Genomic DNA, 17,265 nt, shown 5'->3' with positions numbered 1-17,265 from the left:
GTCCCCTCACAATGGGAAACTCTTCCTGTTCACTACCCCAAAGGCTTTGACAGTAGACGCTTAAGCACGCTTCACCAGTTGCGAATACAAGCATTAGTGTCAAGTTGAACTCCGCAGAGTGCTTGGGATGGGCATATAGATGTCACAGCCACTTGGAATTTGTGCATAGACTGCAAGCCTCCGTGATAAGCTCTCATCATCATTAGCCCATCCTGCTGAGAGTGAATGAAAGTATTGTGGCTGGTTATGTTCAATTCCAACCAAGCCAAACACAAGAGTAAAGAAGGAACGAGCCTATCAAAATACATACTCAAAGCAGATGCAGGAGGGTTGCCTAACCAGGTGAGAGGAGGCAAAAGGTACTGGAGCGAAGGAAAGGGAAATAAAAGCCAAGCAGTAATTTTAAGCCTTGCCTATCATTTCATTAAGACTTCCTGAGTTGAAAGCACAATGGTACTAAGCAACAAATCTGAGCATAGATGAACAATAACTGAATTGTCACTTGTTAACCTTATGCACACCAGACTTTTAAAGGACTATTAGCAGAAGTTCCAAACTTGGCTCACACGGCGATCTTATCGGCTGCACTTCTCCCATGCTTGCACAGTTGGAGCTTGAGCCTCCTTGCACAAGAAGCCAGCCAGTCAGCGAATGGTTTCAGTGGTATCTTGAATAGATATATCTTTGGACGGGCAGTTGGGCTCCACCCACGGAAGTGCAACTGCGCTCCCTGCACGGATTCTGCAGCGCTACGTGCACAGATCGTTTCTGTGGAATAGTCAGGATACATTTCTCGGCGACAGTACTACTGCCCCGGGGGAAAAATTGCAGAAGCTACATGCGAGATCGGATTGCGTTCGATGATGCCGTGCGCTACCTGACGACACTCGATTCGTGCACACGCTGACACTACGTCGCTCGCTACGGCGCGACGCGATGGAAAATACTGATCCCTACGTTTTATAATTGAGCCACCACTCCAGAATCAGAACACAAGGCTTGGCATGGAAGAAGCGAGGCACAAGTAGACAACAAATGCAGGCGCGTAAAGCAAATACCACGCGAACTGCAAAACAACGCGAAGCTTACAAAATATTAAACGACAACAGTACAGTTCTAGGAGCATGTAGAAAGCGGGGCGAAGCAGCGTGCAGAAAACAATGCGTTAGGCTTACCAAGACGTGCAACAGCAAGTTCACAAAAAATACCCAATCTAAATAATTACAAGCACACCTCCCAACAAGAAAAAAGCGCCGCAAGGCAGCTGCTGTACAGGGAGATAAGGACGTAACGATGCGTCAGGCCTGCCATTCGAACCACGGGCGGAGAACATCGGGACACAAGACGCGAACACCCGGCTGCCGTCGTCAACACAAAAAAGTGGCATGATCAAATGACGTAAATATGACGTTTGTTTTGTGAGGTCACAGGAAGTCACGTGATACTTTAGCTTGACGTCACTTCTGCGTGGCAGCAGCTGTTGCCAGGGGGGCGCAGCTCGTGCCACGCGCGTGGCAGGAGACTTAACCATTTATTTTTCGCCCGAAATGGCCCGCGAAGCCGAGATTTTGGGTGACATGTTGGTTTATCATGCAGCCTGTGATTGCTGCGAAATCAAAGGACACTGCCCGAAGGCCGCCGCCAACGGTGCCGGCGACACATTGTGCGCGCCTTGCATCATTGGGACCTTCTGCAGGTAAGTGAGGAATTTACTTGCGGTGCTTGGATGTCATGCAAACGAAACAACACCGTTTACTCCAGGGAAGCCGGCTGTCCTGCGTGCCTGCCATGTCCTCCGGGTACGACCACCACCGAGCGACAAGCTAGAGAGTGCACACCTTGCGAAGCAGGTACTATCAAGGGGTTCAAGGACGCGTGTTCTAGTTGGGTGCTGCACACTGTTGTTGCGGGTGGTGCAAGTTCGGGCGCAGCGGCTGTGACAGAGGCGGAAAGACAGAAAACGCCCCTCTGTGAGATTTTAGGGCGCGTGAAAGATGACTATAATCGTTACACTGCGGCACGCTTCGTAATTGTAGTTCTTATAAGTTCTGTAAGTCCACATTTCAATGAAATGATGCCGCAATTCTATAGTTTCCTCGTGCAGTTAAAGTACATGTGCTGAGCCAGCCTTCTTAATTTTATTTCAGTGTATCACCAGCAGGGGTGTACACTGGTCAAAATGGTTAATAACAACGTGCGAACGCGTGGCCAGCAATACATACAGCGCAGCCTGCTGATAGCCATCGGCATGACCAGCGAGGTGGCTGCTAGGCACGGGAATGATATTGCGGATACTTCCGTGCTTTGAAGGGCAAGGATGGACATAAACAGTCCCTCACCGCGACAGTGGGCAGCACCCATTTTCCAAATCATCTTCAGCAGATAACCAGTAGTTTTGACCGCGTCTTTGGCACAGAGTCATTATCAGCGCCATTAAGTTTCACTGTGCATGCGAATTGGCGGGGGCTTCCGCGTGGCTAGACAATTTGTGCATCATTTTTAGGACAGTAATCCCACGAAATATAGTTGACGCGTCAGTGTCTTTTATCTCCGCACCCAAAAACACGACCAAGACCCACCCTGCCTGCCAAGAAAAAAAAATTTAAATAAACAATAGCTTACACAATTCTCGCTGCCACAGCGCCAGGGGCATAGCCTGGGGGGCTGTTTTGGCATCGGAACAACCCCAAAATTTCCCGAGCGCTGCACCCCCTTCCTTTCAGTTTGTTTTTGCCCGTGCTATTTACACACCGCATCGAGTTACTAAAATATAAAAAACAAAAACAAGAAGAATGTCGGTTTTTTAAAGCAGGAAAATGAGTAACGCATTCTTTGGGCACATGCTCTCTTTCCTTTTATTTTTCTGGCTGCACCACTGCGCAGCACCGTCCCCTAATCTCACTGGTAATGCCCGTGGCTATCAGAAGGCTGCGCTGGATGTATCGACAGCCATGCGTTTGCGAGTTCTCAACTTTGTTGACCTCTGTACTCCGTGCCCCATGTTTTTGAAGAACATATCCCAAAATAGCACCTTGACCATGCCAGTAATAACAAACTTAAAATTTATTTGTTACTGTACTGTCACAGCTTCTTCCTGGCTTATGCTTTCATTGGAAAAAGGGCACTGTAAGATGTTTTAAGGCAACAGGCTTACATCTGCGAAAACCCAGCTTCAGCATGCGCACAGTGATACTGAGCGTACCATTGGCTGTGACATCATTATAGCCACTCACAATTCCTATCCCATTGGCTGCTTGCTTGGCTGTAGTATCAGCATACCTGTCCACAGTTTTTACATACCCACTCAAGTGAATCGGCCAGTGACGATGGCAGCTGTTATAAGATGCTCGTGGCCGATTCATCAATCCAATTTGGCTGCGGTGTCAGCATATCCACCCTTAATTCTTCCATACCCTTTAAGAGAATTGGCCAGTGATGATAACAGCTGCAGTCAGAAGCCCATGACCAATTTATGTGGATAAATTCATAGCAGGGAAATAAACATACAAGGCCATCGCCTATACCACCCGTAAGGAGTCTCTTCAAATTTTTGTTTGCTTCATACTATGAAAGGAAAGAAGGCTGACTTGTGAAGGCACAATGAGCTAGAGCACTGAGAAAACCAATGCACTCAAGCAGCTAAGTCTTCTAGTGTCTGGGATGTCCGTCTTGGGCAGTATGGGTGTGTACATCACCACAGATCCTGATGCATGATTAATGCATCACCTTTTGTCATAAACAGCATGAAAATGGCAGAGCCCAGCCAGCATTTCACAATGGCTTTTGTGAACTTCTGCCTTTCAACACTTTTCGGCACCGTAACGCATTTTAAAAACCAAACTTTTGCTGAAAGGGCTCCGATTCATGACTTCATTGGCCCGAAAAGCAAGGTCTACTTAAAGGTTAGCTCCTGACCTACCTTAACTGTTCTTTTTTCTGATTAACATTGCATACTACGACGATAGCTTAGCTTAGTTTGTAGATTTAATGTGTGGTGCACAAGAAATTTATAAACCTGAAAAGGATAGCCCTTTTTTCGCTACACATGCAAGAAAGGGGGTAATAATGTGGGGAAAAATTGCTCTAGGGATCATCATCTGCAGTCCTAGTGAAAGCAGCAAGCAAATATCTGCTGCGATGTTAAGCCTAAAGTTCTCTATGGGGTCCAGCCACAAGTGGACCTGGCTGATCTGAGCTCTTCAAAACTGTCGTTACAGGGGTGTTCTGCCCTGTCGGTGCAAGAGTAAAGTCCCGCCCACACGCGGATTGACACATTGCACACTAGCCTCGTTTGCAGGTGCTTGACTTGCTCGTAAAAGGGTGCCTTTTCATGAGGAAGGCTTCTGAAATGCACGGTGGCCTTTCATTTATTTGTGTCCTTTTCTGACCCTTGCGAAAGGCTGCCTGCCTTATGGCAACAGCTTGATGTGGGCCAGTTGGTACGACATGATCCAAGGTTTTAAGGGTCAAGAAAAATGCTGACACTGGAAGAAGACGAGCAAGACAAACGGGGTGCTTCATTTGCCTGGCTCGTTTTCTTCTAGCGTCTGCATTCTTCTTGCACCTTAAAACCTTTGATCATGCCTCCATCTGGCCTAATACTAGCCACGCAAACTTGTGACACTTAACGCGTGTGTTTACCCGCACACTCAGCAGAGAGAACCATCGACGCTAATTGTGGCCATCCATAGCCTTCCTGCTGCCCTCTCGGGCTTTTATTGCCCTTGTGCTTCAAAACAAACACATACAATGAGAGAAAACGCAGCAGGTATTTCTTCAAAAGAACCAACTCTTTATGAAGGTGCGCCATCAATAGGCCACTGATGCACACACACGCCAGACTGCTCGTTAACCTGAACAGCTTCTAGTGTTTTCCTTGTTTGCGTATTTAGGTTGGAAAAGGAAATGTACAGGAGCTCAAAGTCCCTTTGTGCTCAAAATTTGACCCTTTGAGGGTCAAATTTTTTTTTGGCCCAGGGTCGATTTTTTTGTATTGCTGATTTAAATTCTTTGGACAAATCTATTTCGAGAAAGAATTGTCGTAATTTTTTTACGGTGACTTGGCTATAAAGTGACAAAAAAATCATTTGTGTTGTTACATACACATGGTTTATTTACGAGTAACACAAGAAAAATTCTAAAGTTTCACGGGCGCAAGAAGCGGGAAGCACCCGGAGGACGAAACCAAAACTATGTGCTGCGCGCCCGCACCTGACCCGATGCTCAAGTGATAGCTGGCGCCCTGCTGTCGTAAAGCATAAAGAAAGAAAAGGAGAGCCATCGGCACAAGAAAGAAATTTCACCTATTTCCACAGTGATGGAGCACATGCCAAGCAAGAGAAATGATCGAAAAAGGCGCGCTTTTTAAACATACAAGCGATGACGTACAGTACGTCATTGACCCTGGAAGGGTTAAATACAGCAGGATTTTCAGCACTGGAACCATGCTTACATGTGCTTTTTAATGTGTTGCACTACTCTCAAAGATTTATAGTGAGGCAACACTTTTTTTGGCCAATGTGTACCTTAATACGCAACATTATAGTTGTGGAAATGACATTGCTTTGGCATATTTCATATCGATTCGTGTGCTTAACACTGCTGCAGACCTTGCCTGAGAAGCAGCTTTTATGCCAGACTGGAGCTTTTATGCCAGACTGTGAATTTAAGGGCAATGCTTCTCTTTAAGTAGGAAGAAAAACAAACTGGTATACCAAAATTTCCTAGCTGCAGTAATCCCTCGTTATAACAAAGTCAGCGGGACAGCGAAAAATTTCGTTATAAGCAGTATTTTGATATAAGCGACCACACGAGAAAATCTAAAGTAGTTGAGATTCAGTTGTGCGACAAGTGTGAAGCATAAAACCGAATGGATTCAGTGAAGCAAAACTTTATTCAGGTGCAAAAAAGGCAGTGAGCTTTGGCTGTTTCATGTTTTTGCCGGGCACGAGCAACCCCTGCTCCAACTGGACCAAGCAGTGACTGGCACCCGAACGCCTCGCAGACTGCTAACAAATGAGGACGGGAAGGCAGTGGCCACTTTTATAGGGGGGAGGTAGGGGCGTCGCGGAACGCTATGAGAGTTTCGCGCTGGAAAGCGCCGCAAATGCCGTGGCTGGAGTCTGAGGTTGTGTTTGTTGAGCTCAAAAAACAATTAACCGCTCATTGCGGGCACACAACGCAATCATGAAAACTGATTGGTTTTGCACTAGGGACCTTGCATGATAACTGGACAATTTTTCCCCGAGGTGTGCAGCTGTGAAGTTTGCAAAACAAGAGGTTTTCCTCGGCCTTTTGTCGACAGCACTACTAATTCTGCGCTTCAAGTGTCAGTGTTCGCGCACCGTTGCGTCCACGCTATTGACCAATGTCTAGGAACAAAATTCAATCACCCTACCACGCTTTTGGACCGTTTGTCTGAAGTCGGATGGCGTGAATCGATCATGACCGGCTCGATAAAACCGCCCGGGAAGCACCAACTTCTTAACCCACCATGTTGACCACCTGACTCGCCGCTGGGTTGCTGCCTCTTGGCGACGCCTCCACTCGCCACTTCGCTCTAAGCGGGTCCAGCTCTTCGTGTGCTTCGAGTAATGCGGTATAAAATGCATGCGTTTGGTTTGGGACCATAAGAAATTTCGAATAAAGCGGTATTTCGAGTAAAGCGAGTTTGTTATAACGAGGGATTACTGTATCTTCTTTTCGCCTATTTGCAGTCGAGTGAAGATATGGCATCATTTGCTTGCAGACTTCATTGTATTTAGCACCCTTTGATTGCAAAAACCAGAGCATCATCAGGCAGAGTGCATGCGGCACCTCAAATCCTTGGTCCCACGTTCCTAGGGGGGAAAAAAAAGGAAAAACCTCCCCCCAGGCCCTCAACTTCATCTGAATCTAGACAACTTACAGGTATTCCTTGATTGTTTGGGTACTTGTTGCAAACCTTGTCATTTGTGCAAGGAAAGCTGGCTTGTAAAACTGGAGCCCATAGTGGCATTCATGAAGAGGAATTGCGGCATGGTGCTTGTTGTAACATCCATTAGGCTGCAATCGCGGTAATGTTTACATGCCACAGTGCAATTGAAAGACATTTTTTTTTCAGTGAAATTAGCGCAGTTCAATTAAGAAAATGACAAATATTCATTTTTTTTACCACAATTGGGCTCAAATACGCTATAACAGTTGCTGTGAGAGTAAAAAGTGGGGCTTTCGGTTTTAGTTTGGCGTCTTTTCTTGCTACATTTTGCGACTTTTTTCGTTTGGCTTGGGAAACTTCGAAAAGGTGTTTTGCCAGCTTTTGTGTACAGTATTTTAAGCTATTCAGCAATTAAGCTAAAGATCGTTCATGATAAATGGGTACGAGTACATAGCAGATTGAGGTTCAAAAAAGCTTCCAGTTTCAAAACCCTTAAAGCCCAACTGCACTCAAAATTTCGACCTCTTGGAAACTTTATTTTCGTATAGTCTACCTAAAAAGACTCCAGAGTACAAAATATGACAGCTCAAGTACACGTATCTACGTCACAAACGGTCGTCAAAAATCAGCGATTTTGAAACAGAAACTGAGAAGAGCAAGGCCATGACAAGTGACGTTGCAGCTGGCCCAGCCGGGGACCGAGCGGGCATAAGCAGTGGGCCTGCCAGAGGGTACCTGCGTGCAACGTTTCCCCTTCGCAGCAGCCCTAGGAGAAAAGGGCCCGTCGGAGCTCGATTGGTTCTCGTGGCTGGCCGAGGGAAAACACACCCGGCCGGCTGCATTGTCACTTCCGCATTATAGCTGTTTGCACGTCTCGCCAAAAGGTGCAGCGTTGCCTGCGACAGAGCTATTTTGAACGTTTGTAACTTATTAACAACGCATTTCACAGAGGTACCAGTTATGTCCCAGTCGGTTTGGTGGTACTACTGTATGTTCACAGTAAATTTGGCCGAAGTGAAATATGAGTGCAGTTGGCCTTTAACTCTTTCACTACCGCCGGAAAATTGACTAATTTTAGGGGTCCAAGAAAACATTTTTTTCCTGCTAAAAAATTGGTTAGGCACTAATTGCAGGAACACAAAATGCAGATTATTTAACGGCCTTTCGAATAACACCAGTTTTTTAAAGGATTTTATATATCATAGTTGTAAAAAAAATATCAAAATCAAAATTTTTGTCAAGTTGTCGAAAAAGATTATAAAAAAGGAGTTGTGTTTATCAAACCACCGGTAGTAGAAAAAAATTAGAATATACATTTTGTAGGGAAACATTTCCAAAACACGCCCTAGAAAAAATGTTGACTTGCGCAAAACAGTTTGTCAGATATAAAAAAAAATTTTAGCATGCACGGTGCTCGTGTCATGCGGTGAAGCCCAACCTCCAATTCAAAATGTGCAATTTTGGGTGGTTTCCTGGAATAAACCTGGCGGTTTGTCGTTATCAGAGGCACCAATTTGCCCCCACATAACGTAAAAACATCATGTCAATGGCTGACTTTTCATTTACAGCGAGCACAATATTTGGGACTAGCACGCGATGCGGAAAAAAACATGCACGAAGTTGAAAACGGATCGCCGTAGCTGATGCTTGTCGTTCACGGTCAGTTATCTCTCAAAACATAAAGCTGAGCTTTATTATCATCTTCTTACTCGCAATTGTAGCCTTGCTCGCAAAAATGAGGTACGATGAGCTAGAATCGTGCCCTGCGATCTTTGCCCGAGTAGCAGTTGCGCGATGAGAAAGATCAGCACAACGAGCCTCCTCTATTCCAGCGCCACCTAACATTTTTCAAATGAAACAGTACAAAAACTTATCAGAGACTCCGTCCGAATAGACAGTTCAACTAAGCAGCAACATTAGACACCCGGATATACCCTCGCATGGAAACGAAACTGGAAGTCGAACAGCTGGCAGTGTAAGGCCGGTTTGAAGCGCTGTCCTCGGCGGAACGGATATCTGGCGACTGGGTGTGATCTTTTGACTTGCATCTGAAGTTCTTATCGCAGAAATCGGGTTAGGGTGGGGGAAATCAGGAATGCCGTGCTTTGTTCGAGGATCAGTCGCAGACGCTCCTGGCGCCATGGCAGGTAGCCTTGAAGTTGGGTAACTGCGTAGTAGTGCTAAATATGAATTTCGCGATGCAGAAATGAAACCAAAACTGTTGTAAACTGTTTGCGAATGGTCCTGGGGTAAGTAGAACTACCACAGTACTTAGAACAACGTGCGCAAAGGCAATAAAACTGCCTAAAATCATAAAGTCGCTTTGCAACCAGGCACTGCTTGGCATTTTCAGCCGATTTCTGGGACTATTACTGTCAGAGCGCGAACCTGACGATTGAAAATCGTTTGCTAGTTCCCCATTCACGCCCTGATAGCAAAAAACAAGCGTTGGTGCAGAGTAATTACGAGTTGCATGCATTCTTCGTTTGTAGCAGTGACGCGCGATGACCACGCCATTTTTCCACACCCAGGTGATGCAAAAGCGTGTCGAAAAACCCGTCTCAGTAGCAAAAATGAAAACAAAACTGATTTTGAAAGGCCATTTTCTGATTTAACTCCGAACAGCTTTACTTGTTCGAGAAATGCCTGGAACGCTATGAAAAGGCGCTCCCAAAAGTATCGATCAAATTGATCGATTTTGATAGGCGCGGTAGCGAAAGTGTTAAGCATAGCGTCGTAGTTGAAGCAGCACTGCTATAAGAGCGAACATCCGTGAAGAGTGGTCTTCTTTGGAAATAATCTCAAATTTTGAGCCCTCGCATGCTCGTCTGTGAAAATTTGAAAGCATAGAACTTGTATACTCGAATGCAAGTTAAAGAACTGCAATAGCTCGTGTTGTATCACTCTGCTAAAGCGACGTATGCCTGACGTCAATGTGCACACATATTTTGAAGGGAGATTGTGCTTAAAGGGACCCTGCAACGGTTACCATTGACTGCTAGGAATGTATTTTTGGGTAAAGTCTATTGTCCCAGCAATCTCCTCCCGCAAGAATTATGAAAATCCGTTCACTATCACCGAAACTACGCGCGATGAGAAATCACGCATAATCGATCCCTCTCAACTCGACCGCGGACAACGCGACGCAAGCTGCACGCTCTCTCCCGGAGAGGGGGGCGGCTCGTGGCGTTCTCTTCGGCGGCCTTCGATATATCACAGACCATGGAGTTTTCTCCTTTTTCCGGTCTGGTGCCACAAAAACCAGGCATGGGTGCCTGCTCGCAAGCGCGCGTTCGGGCTGGTAGGGCGTTTTTGAAGCAATAAACGTTTGTAGTCGAGTGGTTCCGTTGAAAGGGAAGTATTGAGCTCATCCCTCAAACTCTGCGCACACTCAAAACACAAAAGAAACGGCAAAACTGTGCCTACAGGTTCAGGCATAGAAGGGGTTCGTACACAGTGATGACGATGGCGCAAATGGGAGAAATTAGCCGCGAAGTTGACCAGTGACAGCCGATCGGGCAGCCATGGCCTCAATGATGTCGCTTAGGCCATGCCAGGGGTGCATAATGAGGAGAACTGAAGAGAGCGCGGTTGGTTTTTCCGCGTCTTTCACAGCGATTTGCGCGCTCACCACTTCACGTGCACGTGTAATATTTGGCTCAGGTATTCCTGGCAGTGTAATTTAAACGTCGCGCAGGTTTACTTGCACTGCTCAAAGACTGTTGCAGGGTCCCTTTAACGTGTGGCGTTGTCTGCTTTTTCTCTTTTTGTTTGTTGTCACTGCAGTAATTTTTAAGCAGATCAAGGCCGAAAAATTCCGGAAACGACTCGTGTCACGTTCTAAATACTGGAAGTTACGCCCTCTTTGCACCGCGCCACAGCCAGCTGCGGTGATGAGGTGCAGAGGCAGCTTCTGCTGTCTTTAAGTTGTACCCGAGTGTAGGGCAAAGTATTTTGATAAGGGTAACAGTACTCGTAGTAAGTGTGATTTGCTGAAGCCTTGCATGAATTTGCCATCAGCAGCTGCACCTAAGCAACATAATACTTTATTGAAAACCTGGAAAGCTACCACTTACTTCGAAGTTCTGCGGATCGTAAAAACTCTAGCAGGAAATGAGACGATTCAATATCTTCGTACAATCCGTGACCTCTGAAAAAAAGTGATGTCATCTGCTGCCACATGGAGCACTCTTTGTCCCTGGAAGTCACTACAAGTATGCTCTAAAGTGTGGTTGGAGGGTGCAGCAAATGTGTTTGTCTATGCAATTTGCCCATGATTGCTCCTACGTTTCAGGCTTTTACAAAGTTGCACTGGGTCCTGGTCCATGCACAGCCTGTTCTCAAGGCAGCTACACATTGCTCAAGGGCTCTTCCGACTGCACACTTTGTCCTGCAGGCTTTTACTGCTCGGTGAGTGACCGAACTCTTCTAACATTTGGTCGCCTCAAGATTATACCAATGCTTTCTGCACAGCTCGCTAAAAAAAAAATATATATATATCTTTGAGCTGGATGCAGAAGTGTTTAGTATTGGACATAACAAGAATGCAAGACAGCTCATTCATCTGGCACAGTAATCTTGTTGTATCTTGACCACCCATTTTTGTCTACTTTTGTACTTCGTGCCACTGAAGTGGTAGCCTGTGCAGGTCTGATAGCTGTGTTGAGCCTGTGCAGGTCTGATAGCTGTGTTGCAGCTGTTTACATCGAACGTCTGGCATGCAGTTGCTAGAGTAAGAACAAAAAAAGAAACTCGTGAATGTCAAAAGATGCAGAGAGGGTGATGCACTTTGTTAGTCTAGTTTTTCCCCCATTCATTTTATGTTGCATGCTCTCCTTACAAGGGTGTGATGTGTATGTAGCCGCTGCTTGAAGGTAATGCATTGCACCAGTGTAACCCGCCCATTTCCATTATAGTCGCTGTGCCAGGCTGCAGGCCAGTATCTTGCGTGGACATAAGTAGACAGGGGAGCCTTGTGCACATGCTTGGTGTGCGTGTCTTTGTTACCACTGTGTGCAGTCTTGGGTAAATTTCATCCTTGTTGCTCCGAAGGGATAGCAAAAGAGGACACGCCATGGCAGTGACATCTATCTGATGGAATTTTTTGTGCAATTGAAGTGTGCAGTCTCAGGATCTGGGCTTGGGGATGGTATGCTTAAGCACTTTATTGCTTAACAACCTTGCTAAAAGAATGCAAGGTTGTTGCATGACATTGGCTGACCAAAGCTGTTTAGGTGCTTTTTTTTTTACTGAAGTTTGAAGTATTTTACAATTTCTGTAAGATTCACTATGCTGGTTGGTTCTATGCTGAACAATTTAACATATTAGGCAAATTGATGCTGATCAGCCATCACCATCTTGCCTGGCTTCAAATGTTTAGGATTGACTGCACTAGGGAATGAAGAAGGCAGTGCTGCCATGGGAGTGAGTTAACCAAGCAGCGACGACAGAGCAGAAACAGTGTGTGTGTGCCGTTCAATTTATGCTGTTTCTTTTCTTCGCTGCATAATTAAATATTATTAGTCAAAGCTCGCTTCATTTGACCAAGTTGTCATTTGGGTGAGTTGCTACGTACTTGCAGGGTTTAAGAGCGCTGCAGAAAAATAAGGGACAAATGCCTGGAGACACACGATATGTGTCTCTGTATATTCGTACCTTGCTTTCCCACAGTGCTCTTGAACCCTTCACTTCATTTGCAGCTTATTTAAGTTAAAGGCACGATTGGAAGTTATGCACTTGTGAAGAGGTCCAATGCAGCAGCTTCATTCACCTTTGCAGAGCTCAAGGGCTAGCCAGGTTTGCAATGTGCATACTCATTGTATGTAGCGCAATAAACACGACACAGAAGAAGCAGGACGGGGCGAGCGCTTGTCAACGTGTTTTACTAATGCGTGTCCCCCTTGGTGTTCCCCGCCCTCAGTGCGGACACTGTGGCCCTCTTGCCTGCCCCGACGATGCCATTTGCCCCACTGGGAGCGTTCAGCCAACCTACTGCTACAAGCCATTCTTTGTCAAGTACGGCTACTCCTGCCACATGTCTGACTCGGCCATTGGAATCATCATTGGTGCCTGTCTGTGTAAGTTTATTTCACTGCTGGTGAGCAATTGAATCGTGGAATCCAGACTGCAGGGCACCGTATTTGTCATCTTGGCTATCAGAGGGAAATGATGTTGAGAGTACTGTAAAAGGTGCCTCAAATGGTGAAGCCTCTTCCATGTTCTTGTTAGCCTTTATAAAATAGGGCACAAAAAGGAAGGGATCATTGCAATGGGGTGTGCCATCTTAGCACACGAGGCCGCTGGTTTGCTTTGGGTGCTGAGAAGAAGTGGAACTCGCTCCTTCCCTTTCTTTTGCCATCCAAGACGTGGGGATGGCAGCAGGTGCTGGAAATATGTGCGGAGTAAACAAGATAAGGGCCACTTATCTCTGTGGGCGTTCCTGGCAGAAAGAAAGGGATTACTTGTTGCTTTTATCACTGCAAGCCACACTTCTGCTCCATGAGTGCTCCTGAAAAAGAAACTGCACTCTGGAAGCGAACCAAAGAGCCTGCTCGTCGCAGCCTTTTATCAGGTCAGACAGGCATTCCTGTGATTTCACTCTAGCTCAGATGCACCGAGACAACAAAAAGTATTTTTGACGGTTCGTTCATTTGCAGCGTCAACAGAATCATGTCTCTATGCGTAGTCTGTCTGTCCTCTGCTTGACCAACCCACAAAACTAGAGCATTTTTCATGGGTCATGCTGAATTATACGCACTACATTACTGACTTTTGGATCGTGTGAGATGTTTTGAAAGCTTAGAGGGCGGGCTGGCAGGCGTAAAAATTTTAAATTCCACACAACTGGCAATTAGAAACGACAGGGATTACAACCTCGCTGAAATCACCCATTGCATCTGAGCTACAAAGCTGTGTCCCTAGTTTACTTGCCTGCTTCATTTCTAGCATGCAGTGCAAGCCCGTGACTAGTAGGCAACATTATGCGAGAACCAACTCGACACCGTTTGGGGCACCGTGCAGAACTGTGCCAGTGTGTTTTTCCAGAAGTCGTTTACTCCTTGCTCGTCTTTACTGCAGTGGGCAGCCGCCACAGCTTGTGCATGCTGCTGCTTTCTCCATGTTCGGGATGCCAGGGGGTGGCTTATGGAAAGAGCACTAATATCTGACCCACAGAGAGGAAAGGAAGCGAACACATGCACTGTGGGCTCTGTGTATTCAGTATTAGCGCTTCTTCCATAAGCTGCCGTGCACCAACTGTCCCAACGGCACATTTTACACTGAGGGGAGGGGGGGGGGGGGGGATTCATTGACCGTTCGTTTGAATATTTGCCAATGGAGTTAGTGTACTCTAGTAGGCTTGCAAGACAGCATGCAAGTGCTCCAGTGTGCTCTGTATGTGGGATAACCTCATCATAGTAGCTCCACTGTTAGCAGTACACCAGGCAGGGTATAAGTGACCAGCAGTTTCGGTTCAATTCATACGAGTTTTACTTAAAGTTTTGCGTTTTCAGGTAAGACAAGTAGTGACTGAAAAGCTACAAATGTGAGAAGGCCAAAGAAAAAAAGTTGCTGGTTTTAATAACTTTATGGGGCTTATCTCTTAACACATTCTGCAGGGGCACAAAAAGAGCTCAAATGTAAAAAAAAAAAAGTTGAGCAAATATTGTATTATTCACCATTGAAACGCTTTTTTTGACCTTATGCTTCCAATCTTAAAAGTAATGTATGTTACTTTGTTTTCAATTCTTGAAAGTTGTGAGTGACATCCTTGTGTTGAAAAAATAAGAGGCAGCACATGATGTAAATGGGGTCTGTTCCCCCAAAATGAGATTAACTCTCGTTACTGTCGGAAAATGGGCAGCTTTTTATGGGTGTAAAAAAAAGTTTTTTTCGCTAGAACTGTTCATTCATCATATAATGCAGCAGCCTAAAATGTAGGTGAATAAATGCCTCTTTCAATGACACTCGTGATTAAATGTTTTTAGGAGTAATGCTTATGTAAAAAAATTGGTAAAATCAATTTTTTGTTTAGACGGTGAACTATAACTAGTACATTTTGTACATTTCATGCATTTTGTAGGTAAACATTTCAAAAGCACATCCCAAAAGAAAACTTCATTTGCCCGCAAACAGTTAATTAGATAAAAGAAAATGTTAGCACTTGTTCCTGCACGATATAGTGAATCCAAGGCTCTATTTCAAGTGGCTAGATTTTGGATGGTCCTCTTGAAGAAACCTGGCAGTTCGAGATTAGTAGAGGGGACAAATTTTTTTTGCTTGGTGTAAAAACCTTCTCAATGACTTGCGCTGCGTATACGGCCAGCACAAGGTCCCGGGCAAGCATGCGATGCTAAGAATTCAACTTAGAGTTGAAAACGAGACTTGTTAGTGAATGCTTGCTGGCATTCACAGTCAGTTTATTATGGTTTAGCTGTTGGAACGTGTACTTGTGATTTAGTCATCTTCTGATTCACTAGTGTAGCTATGAATAGTCTCTAACTGTTACGAACCTTATCAGACCAGGAAAAGGAATATTAGACCTCCAGAAATACCCACACACGGAACTAAAACTGGCCGACGAACAACTGGTGGCATATTTCAAGTGCTGTTCTTGTCTGAACTGATACCCCTTGACTGGGTGTTATCTTTCAACTTGCACCCAGTGCTCTTATCTTAAAAATGAGCTGTCGTGCACTGAAATCGTCAACGGCTTTTTTGGGGGGAGCGGTAGCAGGCGATGAAGGCATGGCATGGAAATGCCATGGTGAGAACCACACCCAATTTTCCCACTCAAGCGATACAACTTTGTGTCAAAAATAACATTTTAATCGCCTAATGGAAAACGGAACTAGTCCTGAAAGGGCATTTCCTGAGCTAACCAGCAAATTGCTTTATGTGTTTTAGAAACGCCTCGAATGCGATTAAAAAGGACACTTAAGTTGTTGCTCAAATTGAGCGATCTTGAATAGGCGTTCTAACGAAAGAGTTTATTTTTTAAAAACGTATCCAGATAGCCGCCGCATATTTGAAATTGCAGTCGGTCTGGATTGTTTTGTGTGTAAAGCTAGAACAGATCGCAGGGGAGAGACAATGGGTGTGCCTATTCGATGTATGTAGCATGTCCGTGTCATATGAATTTTGAAGGGGAGATGAAGTGGCATTGTAGCTGTGCAGAGGTCACAGAGGCGTTTGCGGTGTATCGCTGTCCTCCCTTGGGTTGTATGCTTCAGGTCACGGCTGAGGGCTGCACAGGCAGGGAGCGAGTGTCGTGGGCCGGAGCGTGAGCTCATTCATTACCTTTCATACCTTGGTGGCAGTTTATTCAAGGTGGATGCACAGCTGGGGATGAGCTTGCATGTACGTTGCAAGGCTCGCAGGGACAGGCTCCGGGATATCGTTGGTGGTAAAGTTTTTTAGTGCTTCTTGGTTGTCTATGTGGACTGTAGTAAGGTCGGTGCGATGCTGATGAAGTAGGATGGCCTCAGCAATAGCTTGAGTCTCTGCAGCTGTGGGCAGGGGACGCTGGCGAGATGCCGTGTGCGGGCTTCACGGAGGCCAGCTGGTGCTCATACTCTTAACCTTTTGCCTACTGAATATTTTTGCGAAATATGATTTCAAAAATACCGTTTTTTTTTTTTTGCCTGACCGATTCTACGTATCTTGAAGCAACCAAAAAAATAGTAAAAGGCACTTTAGTACAGTCTAGTCCACTTATACCAATATCCAAGTGCCAAGGAAATCTCATCGTTATAACTGATAATTGTTATAAGGTGGTTGCGAAATAAAAAGACGGAACAGAGCTCAAAACATTTTATTCGCGTGCCATATGGCAAGGTCATACAGTAAACTCTCACTTGAGTGAACTTCAAGGGACTCAAGGAAGTAGTTCACTTAACTGAAAGTTCACTAAACTGAAAATTCGCTACCAAAAAATATGAAACAACATAGGGCACAGAAGACATCGTCAAAAGTGGGAAATGCAATTTATTAAGTACATCAGTAACGGTGCATTGCAGCACACCTCATTTTGAAAAAAAATCTGTGATTTTCATTTGTACTGGTGCTCTTAAAGCGCAAGACGCAACAAAGCTGTCCAGAGAGTCTATGCTTTTGTGTACTTCCTCTGGCACAGCTTGTTGCTGAGACACGAAGTCTCGCAACTTTACAATGTACCCAACAGCCTCGGTTAGAGTTACAGGATTTGAACCGGCCTCTGCTACAACTGTGGTTTCTGCAGTTGGATCTTCCTCGTCACACTCTTCTTCTTCGGGGCGAATACTGGAAAAAATTTCCAGATCAGACAGTTCAGCACAGGTGACAAGCTCACTGTCACACAGCACATAGTCTTC

The 17,265-nt window shown here is 45.4% G+C and overlaps 1 protein-coding gene across 1 annotated transcript in view; it reads left to right on the top strand.

Moving 5' to 3' along the window:
* LOC144156243 (uncharacterized) overlaps positions 1 to 17,265 on the top strand; it is a 41,861-nt gene that overhangs the window by 5,150 nt on the left and 19,446 nt on the right. The window contains exons 3-6 of the mRNA XM_077688154.1: positions 1,597 to 1,696; positions 1,762 to 1,850; positions 11,211 to 11,326; positions 12,837 to 12,993. Of these exons, the coding sequence (XP_077544280.1) occupies positions 1,597 to 1,696; positions 1,762 to 1,850; positions 11,211 to 11,326; positions 12,837 to 12,993 (462 nt within the window). The remainder of the gene's footprint in view (positions 1 to 1,596; positions 1,697 to 1,761; positions 1,851 to 11,210; positions 11,327 to 12,836; positions 12,994 to 17,265) is intronic.

Source organism: Haemaphysalis longicornis, unplaced genomic scaffold (genome assembly GCF_048455015.1).
Source record: "Haemaphysalis longicornis isolate Haplotype H1 unplaced genomic scaffold, Haemaphysalis longicornis Haplotype H1 scaffold_1, whole genome shotgun sequence".
Lineage (NCBI taxonomy): Eukaryota > Metazoa > Arthropoda > Arachnida > Ixodida > Ixodidae > Haemaphysalis > Haemaphysalis longicornis.
Note: the sequence above shows the minus strand (reverse complement) of the source record. Positions and strands in the feature narration are given on the sequence as shown.